Here is a 13665-nt window from a genome sequence, read left to right as displayed (position 1 = left end):
ATGAAAGTTAAATATTTATAATTCTGTAGTTTGAATTACAGCGCTCTGCAATTTCACCGGATGTTGGCCAGGTGGGACGCTACCTGCCCATTAGAAGTTAAACAGATCTTTTCTGATTGGACAGTGAGATGAAGTGTGCCTGTTGGTCATTGGCTTTCGACCTTCGTCTGACGTTTACCATCCAGCCTGCCCATACGAAGTTAAACATTACCATAACATGTCCTCCCTACCTGACGACGGTGTGTGTGCAGACGATGAACTCAGGCCTGGAGTTCCACTGGTGATAGGTGATGTAGTGACGAGTCTGGAGCCAGATCCACTGTTGACCTTTGGTCAGGAACCTGTAGTAACACGACTTCCCTTTGCCATACTGCATCACTAGACAGAGAGGAGAGAGGAGAGGAACCTGTAGTAACTTTACCATACTGCATCACTAGACAGAGAGGAGAGAGGAGAGGAACCTGTAGTAACTTTACCATACTGCATCACTAGACAGAGAGGAGAGGAACCTGTAGTAACTTTACCATACTGCATCACTAGACAGAGAGGAGAGGAACCTGTAGTAACTTTACCATACTGCATCACTAGACACAGAGAGGGGCGGTCAGAGTGTGTGTGTGTGTGTGTGTGTGTAACTCACAGTGTTCGTGACACTTGGCCAGTGTCCCCAGGTCGTCTACATGATAGTAGTCGTACCCCGACGTCCCCAGGACCTCAAATGGAAGGTAGCCTATGATTGGTGGAGCCCTTTAGGGAGGAAATGAAATCATCAGTTACCCAGCCTGCTTATTAACATAATACCACTTTATTTTAGAATTACGTCAGGAGCTAGGGTTAGGAGCTAGGGTTAGGAGCTAGGGTTAGTTTTAGGGTTAGGAGCTAGGGTTAGGAGCAAGGGTTAGGAGCTAGGGTTAGGAGCTAGGGTTAGGAGCTAGGGTTAGGAGCTAGGGTTAGGGGCTAGGAGCTAGGGTTACTTTTAGGGTTAGGAGCTAGGGTTAGAAGCTAGGGTTAGTTTTAGGGTTAGGAGCTAGGGTTGGGAGCTAGGGTTAGGGGCTAGGGTTAGGGGCTAGGAGCTAGGGTTAGGAGCTAGGGTTAGTTTTAGGGTTAGGAGCTAGAGTTAGGAGCTAAGGTTAGTTTTAGGATTAGGAGCTAGGGTTAGTTTTAGGGTTAGTAGTTAGGGTTAGGTTTAAGGTTAGGAGCTAGGGTTAGGAGCTAGGGTTGGGAGCTAGGGTTAGTTTTAGGGTTAGGAGCTAGGGTCAGGGGCTAGGAGCTAGGGTTAGTTTTTTTAGGGTTAGGAGCTAGGGTTAGGAGCTAGGGTTAGGAGCTAGGGTTAGTTTTAGGGCTAGGAGCTAGGGTTAGGAGCTAGGGTTACTTTTAGGGTTAGGAGCTAGGGTTAGGAGCTAGGGTTTGTTTTAGGGTTAGGAGCTAGGGTTGGGAGCTAGGGTTAGGGGCTAGGAGCTAGGGTTAGGAGCTAGGGTTAGTTTTAGGGTTAGGAGCTAGAGTTAGGAGCTAGGGTTAGGAGCTAGGGTTAGTTTTAGGGTTAGGAGCTAGAGTTAGGAGCTAGGGCTAGGAGCTAGGGTTAGTTTTAGGGTTAGGAGCTAGAGTTAGGAGCTAGGGCTAGGAGCTAGGGCTAGGAGCTAGGGCTAGGAGCTAAGGTTAGTTTTAGGATTAGGAGCTAGGGTTAGTTTTAGGGTTAGTAGTTAGGGTTAGGTTTAAGGTTAGGATTTTGGGTTAAGGTTAGGGTAAGAGTACGGTGTTAGGGAAAATAAGATTTTGAAAGGGACTGAATTATGTGTCCCCACAAGCTAAGAACTAGAGACTGTGTTACCTGGGGTCTAGTAATAAGAACTACTAGAGACTGTGTTACCTGGGGTCTAGTAATAAGAACTAGAGACTGTGTTACCTGGGGTCTAGTAATAAGAACTACTAGAGACTGTGTTACCTGTGGTCTAGGAATAAGAACTACTAGAGACTGTGTTACCTGTGGTCTAGTAATAAGAACTACTAGAGACTGTGTTACCTGTGGTCTAGGAATAAGAACTACTAGAGACTGTGTTACCTGGGGTCTAGTAATAAGAACTACTAGAGACTGTGTTACCTGTGGTCTAGGAATAAGAACTACTAGAGACTGTGTTACCTGTGGTCTAGTAATAATAACTACTAGAGACTGTGTTACCTGTGGTCTAGGAATAAGAACTACTAGAGACTGTGTTACCAGGGGTCTAGTAATAAGAACTACTAGAGACTGTGTTACCAGTGGTCTAGTAATAATAACTACTAGAGACTGTGTTACCAGGGGTCTAGTAATAAGAACTACTAGAGACTGTGTTACCTGTGGTCTAGGAATAATAACTACTAGAGACTGTGTTACCTGTGGTCTAGGAATAAGAACTACTAGAGACTGTGTTACCTGTGGTCTAGGAATAAGAACTACTAGAGACTGTGTTACCTGTGGTCTAGGAATAAGAACTACTAGAGACTGTGTTACCTGTGGTCTAGGAATAAGAACTACTAGAGACTGTGTTACCTGTGGTCTAGGAATAAGAACTACTAGAGACTGTGTTACCTGTGGTCTAGGAATAAGAACTACTAGAGACTGTTACCTGTGGTCTAGGAATAAGAACTACTAGAGACTGTGTTACCTGTGGTCTAGTAATAAGAACTACTAGAGACTGTGTTACCTGGGGTCTAGGAATAAGAACTACTAGAGACTGTGTTACCTGTGGTCTAGTAATAAGAACTACTAGAGACTGTGTTACCTGTGGTCTAGTAATAAGAACTACTAGAGACTGTGTTACCTGGGGTCTAGGAATAAGAACTACTAGAGACTGTGTTACCTGTGGTCTAGTAATAAGAACTACTAGAGACTGTGTTACCTGTGGTCTAGTAATAAGAACTACTAGAGACTGTGTTACCTGTGGTCTAGGAATAAGAACTACTAGAGACTGTGTTACCTGGGGTCTAGTAATAAGAACTACTAGAGACTGTGTTACCTGTGGTCTAGTAATAAGAACTACTAGAGACTGTGTTACCTGTGGTCTAGGAATAAGAACTACTAGAGACTGTGTTACCTGTGGTCTAGGAATAAGAACTACTAGAGACTGTGTTACCTGTGGTCTAGGAATAAGAACTTCCACTCCAGACTGTGTTACCTGTGGTCTAGGAATAAGAACTTCCACTCCAGACTGTGTTACCTGTGGTCTAGGAATAAGAACTTTTTCCAGACTGTGTTACCTGAGGTGAAGAACTACTAGAGATTGGGCTCTGTGTTCTCCTGTGGAGGGAATAAGAACTATATAGACTGTCAACCTGTATCTGTAATATAATATTGATGATGTGGTCTAGAATAGAACTACTAGAGACTGTGTTACCAGTTTATCTAGGAACAACAACTCCACTCCAGTGTGTTACCTGTGTCTAGGACTCATTTTGCCTCCAGACAGCCTGTTATTCTGTGGTCTAGGAATGGATTCTACAAGACTGTGTTACCTGTGGTCTAGGAATAAGCCATCACACAGACTGCTGTTACCTGTGGTCTAGGTGGTACATTCATGCTGTGTCAGCCCTTCCATCTCATCCCCACTGTTGCTCTATGGAGGTAGAGGTCTGGGGATCCAGGACACTCTAGTAAATTGAATATCATCTATCATGTTCCAGTGTTTAGCTCAACCCACTGTTGGTTGTACTGCCTCCAGAACAGCCTGTTTTCGTGGCCCTCCAAGGTGTCTAGTTTGTGGCCCCTGTTAGCCATCACACAGTTGGTTGTAGATTGGGCTCCATTTGTCTGTTCATGTCTGCTTGCCCGTCCATCTCATCCCCTGTTAGCTCAACCCACTGTTGGTTGTAGAGCCTTTGGGATTTGTCTCTGTTTGTGGTCTGAAATCATCTATCATGTTCCATGTTAGCTCAACCCACTGTTGGTTGTAGTGCCTCCATTTGTCTGTTTGTGGTCCTCCTGTTAGCTCAACCCACTGTTGGTTGTAGTGCCTCCATTTGTCTGTTTGTGGCCTCCTGTTAGCTCAACCCACTGTTGGTTGTAGTGCCTCCATTTGTCTGTTTGTGGTCCTCCTGTTAGCTCAACCCACTGTTGGTTGTAGTGCCTCCATTTGTGGCCCTCCTGTTAGCTCAACCCACTGTTGGTTGTAGTGCCTCCATTTGTCTGTTTGTGGTCCTCCTGTTAGCTCAACCCACTGTTGGTTGTAGTGCCTCCATTTGTCTGTTTGTGGTCCTCCTGTTAGCTCAACCCACTGTTGGTTGTACTGCCTCCATGTGTCTGTTTGTGGTCCTCCTGTTAGCTCGAACCGTTCCTACCATTCTCCTTGGACCTCTCTCATCAACCAGCTGTTTTCACCCACAGGACTGCCGCTGACTGGACGTTCCTCGTTTTGTTGCACCGTTCTCGGTAAACGCTAGACACAGTCGTGAAAAGCCCAGGTGGGCGTCCGTTTCTGAGATATTAGATCCGACGCCTGGCACCGACGATCATACCGCAAAGCCTCTACGGTCACTAGTTCTGCCCATTCTGAAGTTCGATAGAACAGTAACTGAATGCCTTGAAGCCTGTCTGCCTGATTTATATAGCAAGCCCCGGTCACGTGACTCACTGTCTGTAGGAGTGACCCATTTTAATGAACAGGGTGGTGTACCTAATAAACTGGCCGGTGAGTGTATATAATATAGAAAAATATCTCTATGCAGGTGTAGCTTTGTTGCGTTTAAATACTGTTTGTTAAATAGGCTTGACCATCAACTCTCTGTTACTTCATTTTGTGTGTGTGTGTGTGTGTGTGTGTGTGTGTGTGTGTGTGTGTGTGTGTGTTAGTGCTGAACGATTAACCAAAATGTTGGTTAATTTTGAGCTTTTAAACAACTGACCAATGTTGGTTCAGTTTTTTTTAATGTGAGCTCAAGGCGTAGTTTTTCTAGAGATAAATCAGATCAAGCCTGAACTGTGCGTTGTAGTAGGGAGTTGTAATTTTCAACAGGCCAATATTCTACATAGTTTAGTGCAGAAAACATGGTAATTAACTACAATGACCATAATCCTTTGCACGCCTAGAGAAGAGAGAAGAACGTGCGATCAAGAGCAGTTTCTTCGTGAGGTATCTCTACCCGGAAATACAGGATCTAAGTGATTGATAGTTGATATTCAGCAGTCATTAAATAATACCTTGTTTACTACAAATAAATATTAAAACAGTGTTTTTGTCAGACAGCAGCCCTGTTGAGACGAGACGATGACTTGGAATGAAATAATAAAGTCATCAAATAAAACAAATGTAATATACAGAACTTAAATATTTAATTAAAGTAAAGTAGTGTGAATATATAATGGTTAATAAGTGATAAGCAGTAATGGACGTCACTAAGCATCATGGGACTTCTGTGATGTTACAGCTTTCAACCCACATAATGCATAGTGCATTTAATGTTTAGAAATAAATTATTGAAATCGAAAAACCAGGATTATTTTTTCATTAATCGAACCGAAACCGAACCGACCTCAAGAAGCAGTAATTGCTCAGCACTACTGTTTGTGTGTGTGTGTGTGTGTGTGTGTGTGGTGTATGGTGTGTGGTGTGTGTCACCTTGATGAACTGTGGTTTAGCCAGCCTGACGGTGGCTACGAAGCAGACCAGGTCATCAAAGGCAGGTTGTAGGGATCTCTGTAACACTCCTGCTAAACCATTCCTGGTGGTGTTGGGGACTAGAGAGACGAGAGGGGAGAGGAGAGGAGAGGGGAGAGAGGGAGAGGAGAGGAGAGGAGGAGAGGGAGAGAGGGAGAGGGAGAGGAGAGGGAGAGAGAGGAGAGGAGAGAGGAGAGGAGAGGAGAGGGGAGAGGAGAGGAGAGGAGGAGAGAGGAGAGGAGAGGAGAGGAGAGGAGAGGAGAGGGGGAGGGGGAGAGGAGGAGGGGAGGGGAGGGGGAGGGGGGGAGGAGGGGGGAGAGGAGAGGAGAGGAGAGGAGAGGAGAGGAGAGGAGAGCGTTACCATGAGTAGAAACCAGAACAGATGATCAAACTAACAGCTGTTTATTCTGTTCTCCAGCTGATAAAACAAGACCAGTTTCTAACGAAACCAGACGCTCACCGTCGTTCAGCGACTTGAAGTTGCCGATGAACTTGACGCGTTCGTAGACGGCAGGTTCTTTAGGGTCGATAGTTCCTCTCAACACGTGGCAACAAAACTCCAGCTGGTTCTTGGCTGTAATCACGATTACAATACCAAACACAACGAACACCAACCTTAACTACGTTGCAATCATTTCTCTTAAAAACATTTTTACAGTGTTTACAATTTTTTTTTACAGATACAACATGGCCGATTATAGTTGCAGATGACTGCTTGCAGTGTATAACAAGTGATCTGATTGGACGGCAGTGTATATGAAGCGACGTGATAGGCCAGCAGCCAATAAGGTGGCAATGTGATTGGGTGTTACTCACTCTTGAGGTACTCTGGCCCTAGGCTCTCGGGGTCGGAGGGGTGTTTGGAGAGAGCCTTGTACACCTCCGAGTGTTCATTCAGGGGGAGGAAGTTTAACAGGTTCTGGTCCTGCAGGTCCGACTGGGGAACGAGCACACACACACATCACACACACACACACACACCATGTTGAGTTCAACACAACTGGGGAAGGTATAGAAACATTTTATTATATACTTTCAAACATCCAAGTACATTTTTAAGTAGGAAACGAATAAGAAATTAATTGTAATTAGTTAATTGCATGCCAGCAGCACACCACCCTGTATCCCACTGATGGCTTGTTTCAGAAGCTAAGCAGGGTCGGTCCTGATTGGTCCCTGGATGGGAGACCACCCTGTATCCCACTGATGGCTTGTTTCAGAAGCTAAGCAGGGTCGGTCCTGATTGGTCCCTGGATGGGAGACCACCATGTATCCCACTGATGGCTTGTTTCAGAAGCTAAGCAGGGTCGGTCCTGATTGGTCCCTGGATGGGAGACCACCCTGTACCCCACTGATGGCTTGCTTCAGAAGCTAAGCAGGGTCGGTCCTGATTGGTCCCTGGATGGGAGACCACCATGTATCCCACTGATGGCTTGTTTCAGAAGCTAAGCAGGGTCGGTCCTGATTGGTCCCTGGATGGGAGACCACCCTGTACCCCACTGATGGCTTGTTTCAGAAGCTAAGCAGGGTCGGTCCTGATTGGTCCCTGGATGTCCCTGGATGGGAGACCACCCTGTGTCCCACTGTTGGCTTGCTTCAGAAGCTAAGCAGGGTCGGTCCTGATTGGTCCCTGGATGTCCCTGGATGGGAGACCAGATGCTACTGGAAGTGGTGTTGAAGGGCCAGTAGGAGGCACTATTTCTTCTGGTCTTAAAAAAATTAAAATAATGCCCCCCAGGGCAGTGATTGGGGACATTGCACTGTGTAGGGTGCCGTCTTTCGGATGGGACGCTAAACAGGTGTCCTGACTCTCTGTGGTCATTAAAGATCCCATGGTACTCATCGTAAGAGTAGGGGTGTTAACCCCGGTGTCCAGGCTAAACTCCCAATCTGGCCCTCAAACCATCATGGCCACCTAATCATCCTCAGCTTCCTATTGGCTCATTTATCCCCTCCTCCCTGTAACTCTTCCCCAGGTCGTTGCTGTAAATGACCATGTGTTCTCAGTCAACTTACCTGGTCAAATTATATCAGATAATGCTGCTCTTGGTACTATGCATTGGAACCAAACCCTTCTGTCCAATAGTATTGTGGTACTATGCATTGGAACCAAACCCTTCTGTCCAATAGTATTGTGGTACTATGCATTGGAACCAAACCCTTCTGTCCAATAGTATTGTGGTACTATGCATTGGAACCAAACCCTTCTGTCCAATAGTATTGTGGTATTATGCATTGGAACCAAACCCTTCTGTCCAATAGTATTGTGGTATTATGCATTGGAACCAAACCCTTCTGTCCAATAGTATTGTGGTACTATGCATTGGAACCAAACCCTTCTGTCCAATAGTATTGTGGTACTACGCATTGGAACCAAACCCTTCTGTCCAATAGTATTGTGGTACGAATCGAAACACAGACAGTCCGACTCACCGGCAGGTGTTCCAGTAAGGAGGTGACACTCTCAGAGACATAGATGATGTTCCCGTCTGTCATTATCGCTATGAAGAATCCATCTAGAGCCTACAACACAACATTACACTTTAGTTAATACGACTGTAACCAGTCTGTCATTACTACTGTGAAGAATCCATCCAGAGCCTACAACACAACATTAAACTTTAGTTAATACGACTGTTACAGTAGGGTAGTACTGTAGTAGTATTAATAATAGTAGGGTAGTACTGTAGTAGTAATAGTAGGGTAATACTGTAGTAATATTAGTAATAGTAGGGTAGTACTGTAGTAGTATTAATAATAGTAGGGCAGTGCTGTAGTAATATTAGTATTAGTAGGGTAGTACTGTAGTAGTATTAATAATAGTAGGGTAGTACTGTAGTAGTAATAGTAGGATAATACTGTAGTAATATTAGTAATAGTAGGGTAATACTGTAGTAGTATTAGTAGGGTAGTACTGTAGTAGTATTAGTAGGGTAATACTGTAGTAATATTAGTAATATCAGGGTAGTATTGTAGTAGTATTAGTAGGGTAGTACTGTAGTAGTAATAGTAGGGTAATACTGTAGTAATATTAGTAATAGTAGGGTAGTATTGTAGTAGTATTAGTAGGGTAATACTGTAGTAGTAATAGTAGGGTAGTACTGTAGTAGTAGTAATAGTAGGGTAATACTGTAGTAGTAGTAATAGTAGGGTAATACTGTCGTAGTAGTAGTAGTAATAGTAGGGTAGTATTGTAGTAGTATTAGTAGGGTAATACTGTAGTAATATTAGTAATAGTAGGGTAGTGTTGTAGTAGTATTAGTAGTTTAGTACTGTAGTAGTAATAGTAGGGTAATACTGTAGTAATATTAGTAATAGTGGGGTAGTATTGTAGTAGTATTAATAGGGTAGTACTGTAGTAGTAATAGTAGGGTAATACTGTAGAATATTAGTAATAGTAGGGTAGTACAGTAGTAGTAATAGTAGGGTAATACTGTAGTAATATTAGTAATAGTAGGGTAGTATTGTAGTAGTATTAGTAGGGTAGTACAGTAGTAGTATTAGTAGGGTAGTATTGTAGTAGTATTAGTAGGGTAGTACAGTAGTAGTATTAGTAGGGTAGTACAGTAGTAGTAATCATAGGGTAATGTTGTGTATCTCACCTCCAGCATGAGCTGGGTGAACTCCTCGTTGCTAAGGAACGGAGGTTTCCAGTCCTGTCTGATCTCACTGGACTCAGACTGAGCAGAGATCTCTGTTAGAGACACATACACATCATAGTGTTTAGAAATATACATGAGAATACGCACAATATACTATATAGAAATTATACATCCGAATACACCATTTATACAATAGAGTCAACTTCTGATCCTGATAATAACAGAAAGGGACCTTCACCAGTCAACTTCTGACCCTGATAATAACATAAAGGGACCTTCACCAGTCAACTTCTGACCCTGATAATAACATAAAGGGACCTTCACCAGTCAACTTCTGATCCTGATGAGAATAGATCATAAAGAGACCTTCACCAGTCAACTTCTGACCCTGATAATAACATAAAGGGACCTTCACCAGTCAACTTCTGATCCTGATAATAACAGAAAGGGACCTTCACCAGTCAACTTCTGACCCTGATAATAACATAAAGGGACCTTCACCAGTCAACTTCTGATCCTGATGAGAATAGATCATAAAGAGACCTTCACCAGTCAACTTCTGACCCTGATAATACCATAAAGGGACCTTCACCAGTCAACTTCTGATCCTGATAAGAACATAAAGGGACCTTCACCAGTACCTAAAATATTCTATTTTAAAACACTATTTGCTCCTCATTTCTTCAATGTACACTCCTCAATAATGTATATATACATATTCATGACATTACTCAAGAATAATTAACATTTTAGTTATATGTCCATGACTCTCAAAAGCATCAGCTCCGTTTGTTTACATTCATCACAACAACAGGAAGTAGAAACAGAAAGGGGTAGTAAAGGGGGCGGGTACCGTTGTGTTTACACAGGAAGTCGATGCTCTTCTGCAGGATGGTGGACTTGTCCATCTTGCGTGTGATGCCAGGCAACATGGTGCCCAGCTCCTTGATGAGGACATTGAACTGGTCTCGTCTCTTCTTCTCCGACTTGTTACGCGACACACTGTGGATTACAATAGATTACAGATTACAACACGCTGTGGATTACAATAGATTACAGATTACAATGGAGTATACTTTAAAGAGACCATTCAATGAAGAATTAGAATGGAGAGTCGCTAGCCCTTTTTTATCAGTTGGGTAGTTACGATTATCTATCTATCAGTCTCACTGAATGGCACCGAGTCCTGTTTCAGCTGATCAGGGACTAAGTGATTAGTTTTGTGAATCAGCTGTGTGTTAGTCCTGTTTCAGCTAATCAGGGTTTTAGTGTTAGTTGTGATTTGGAGGTCATGGTGGTGATGTCATGGTGGTGATGTCATGGTGGTGATGTCATGGTGGTGATGTCACGGTGGTGATGTCATGGCGGTGATGTCATGGCGGTGATGTCACGGCGGTGATGTCACGGCGGTGATGTCATGGCGGTGATGTCACGGCGGTGATGTCACGGCGGTGATGTCACGGCGGTGATGTCACGGCGGTGATGTCACGGCGGTGATGTCATGGCGGTGATGTCACGGTGGTGATGTCTCACCGTTTTGCTTTGTCCTTCTCATCTTCATCCATCGACCCGTCGAAGATGCTAGAATCATCCCTGAGAAAGGAAAAGTCTTATGTTAGGGTTATGTTTGAAATAAATCATCTGAAAATAGTTATTATAACATTTAACAATATGTCATCCTGAGTGTGTGTGTGTACGTGTGAGAGAGAGAGAGAGAAAGAGAGAGAAAGAGACAGAGATTGTGTGAGAGAGAGAGAGAGATTGTGTGAGAGAGAGAGAGAGAGAGAGAGATTGTGTGTGAGAGAGAGAGAGAGAGAGAGAGAGAGAGAGAGATTGTGAGAGAGAGAGAGAGAGAGAGAGAGATTGTGTGTTCAGAGAGAGAGAGAGAGAGAGAGATTGTGTGAGAGAGAGAGAGAGAGAGAGAGAGAGAGATTGTGTGAGAGAGAGAGAGAGAGAGAGAGAGAGAGAGATTGTGAAAAAGAGAGAGGTGTTGTAGTTCAGAAAAAGTGTTATCCTAGTCAGTGGGTAGGAGGGAGTAACGGCTGGTATTTCTGAATGGGTACAACAGTAGGGGACAGTGTGTGTTGTGACCGACCCTATGCTTGATGTCATGACTGGCTGTTGTTCAGGCCTGTGGCTGCAGTGAAACAGTCTTCAGGCCTGTGGCTGCAGTGAAACAGTCTTCAGGCCTGTGGCTGCAGTGAAACAGTCTTCAGGCCTGTGGCTGCAGTGAAACAGTCGTCAGGCCTGTGGCTGCAGTGAAACAGTCTTCAGGCCTGTGGCTGCAGTGAAACAGTCTTCAGGCCCGTGGCTGCAGTGAAACAGTCTTCAGGCCTGTGGCTGCAGTGAAACAGTCTTCAGGCCTGTGGCTGCAGTGAAACAGTCTTCAGGCCTGTGGCTGCAGTGAAACAGTCTTCAGGCCTGTGGCTGCAGTGAAACAGTCTTCAGGCCTGTGGCTGCAGTGAAACAGTCTTCAGGCCTGTGGCTGCAGTGAAACAGTCTTCAGGCCTGTGGCTGCAGTGAAACAGTCTTCAGGCCTGTGGCTGCAGTGAAACAGTCTTTAGGCCTGTGGCTGCAGTGGAACAGTCTTCAGGCCTGTGGCTGCAGTGAAACAGTCTTCAGGCCTGTGGCTGCAGTGAAACAGTCTTCAGGCCCGTGGCTGCAGTGAAACAGTCTTCAGGCCTGTGGCTGCAGTGGAACAGTCTTCAGTCTTCAGGCCTGTGGCTGCAGTGAAACAGTCTTCAGGCCTGTGGCTGCAGTGAATAACAGTCAGGCCTGTCCTGCAGTGAAACAGTCTTAACACAGGCACAATGAATAACTCATCATCCATAACAGTCTTCAGGCCTGTGGCTGCAGTGAAACAGTCAAGGCCTGAGGGAATAACATTTCCATAACAACTACAGGACCTGGAAGGATCAGCGAATGAATAACCACATCATCCATCCATAACACACACAGTGAATCCATCATCATAACACACTACACAGTGAATAACCACATCATCCATCCATAACACACTACACAGTGAATAACCACATCATCCATCCATAACACGCTACACAATGAATAACCACATCATCCATCCATAACACACTACATAATGAATAACCACATCATCCATCCATAACACACTACACAATGAATAACCACATCATCCATAACACACTACACAATGAATAACCACATCATCCATCCATAACACACTACACAATGAATAACCACATCATCCATAACACACTACACAGTGAATAACCACATCATCCATCCATAACACACTACACAATGAATAACCACATCATCCATCCATAACACACTACACAGTGAATAACCACATCATCCATCCATAACACACTACACAATGAATAACCACATCATCCATAACACACTACACAGTGAATAACCACATCATCCATCCATAACACACTACACAGTGAATAACCACATCATCCATCCATCACACACTACATAATGAATAACCACATCATCCATAACATACTACATAATGAATAACCACATCATCCATCCATAACACACTACACAATGAATAACCACATCATCCATAACACACTACACAGTGAATAACCACATCATCCATCCATAACACACTACACAATGAATAACCACATCATCCATCCATAATACACTACACAATGAATAACCACATCATCCATCCATAACACACTACACAATGAATAACCACATCATCCATCCATAACACACCACACAGTGAATAACCACATCATCCATAACACACTACACAATGAATAACCACATCATCCATCCATAACACACTACACAATGAATAACCACATCATCCATCCATCACACACTACATAATGAATAACCACATCATCCATAACACACTACACAGTGAATAACCACATCATCCATAACACACTACACAGTGAATAACCACATCATCCATAACACACTACACAGTGAATAACCACATCATCCATAACACACCACACAGTGAATAACCACATCATCCATCCATACACACTACACAATGAATAACCACATCATCCATCCATCACACTACACAATGAATAACCACATCATCCATAACACACACATTTCCTCCATCAATAACACTCTACTGGGGCTCGGCAGCATCAACATTAAGGAAACACACAGCCATATTCTGATCAGGCCCTAACACACTACACAGTGAATAACACATCATCCATCCATAGCACACTATCGGGAATAGTCACTCATCCATAACTGTTATCCTCAGTGAATAACCACATCATCTATCCATGTCACTCTACATCTGAATAACCACTCATCCATCTGTCTGTCACACTATCATCTGTCTAACTGTCATCTGTCCATCAATAACACACTCTACTGTGTCTAACTGTCATCATCCATCTGTCTACACAGTGAATAACCACTGATCATCTTGTCAACGTCTACACAGTCAATCACTA

At 43.9% G+C, this 13665-nt stretch overlaps 2 protein-coding genes across 2 annotated transcripts; both read right to left on the bottom strand.

The window, feature by feature from the left end:
• Window positions 1-230: 230 nt before the first annotated feature.
• LOC121838684 (circadian locomoter output cycles protein kaput-like) lies at window positions 231-3499 on the bottom strand (the record flags this gene model as incomplete). Its single annotated transcript, XM_042313502.1, is given in 3 exon segments — window positions 231-378; window positions 641-747; window positions 3490-3499. A coding segment is annotated over 1 exon segment (146 nt), but the record flags the coding sequence as incomplete, so codon positions are not given.
• Window positions 3500-5349: 1850 nt separating this feature from the next.
• LOC112240215 (circadian locomoter output cycles protein kaput-like) lies at window positions 5350-11932 on the bottom strand. The gene is made up of 8 exons (XM_042313501.1): window positions 11325-11932; window positions 10763-10822; window positions 10083-10231; window positions 9230-9321; window positions 8061-8150; window positions 6444-6564; window positions 6088-6201; window positions 5350-5707 (listed from the first exon to the last, which is right to left on the bottom strand). The coding sequence occupies exons 1-8, from the start codon at window positions 11339-11341 to the stop codon at window positions 5478-5480; spliced, it is 873 nt and encodes a 290-aa protein (XP_042169435.1). The 5' UTR covers window positions 11342-11932; the 3' UTR covers window positions 5350-5477.
• Between the last annotated feature and the right edge of the window lie 1733 nt (window positions 11933-13665).

This window comes from Oncorhynchus tshawytscha, unplaced genomic scaffold (genome assembly GCF_018296145.1).
Source record: "Oncorhynchus tshawytscha isolate Ot180627B unplaced genomic scaffold, Otsh_v2.0 Un_contig_11577_pilon_pilon, whole genome shotgun sequence".
Classification (NCBI taxonomy): domain Eukaryota; kingdom Metazoa; phylum Chordata; class Actinopteri; order Salmoniformes; family Salmonidae; genus Oncorhynchus; species Oncorhynchus tshawytscha.
The sequence above is the reverse complement of the archived record's forward strand: the minus strand, read 5'-3'. Positions and strand labels throughout refer to the sequence as shown.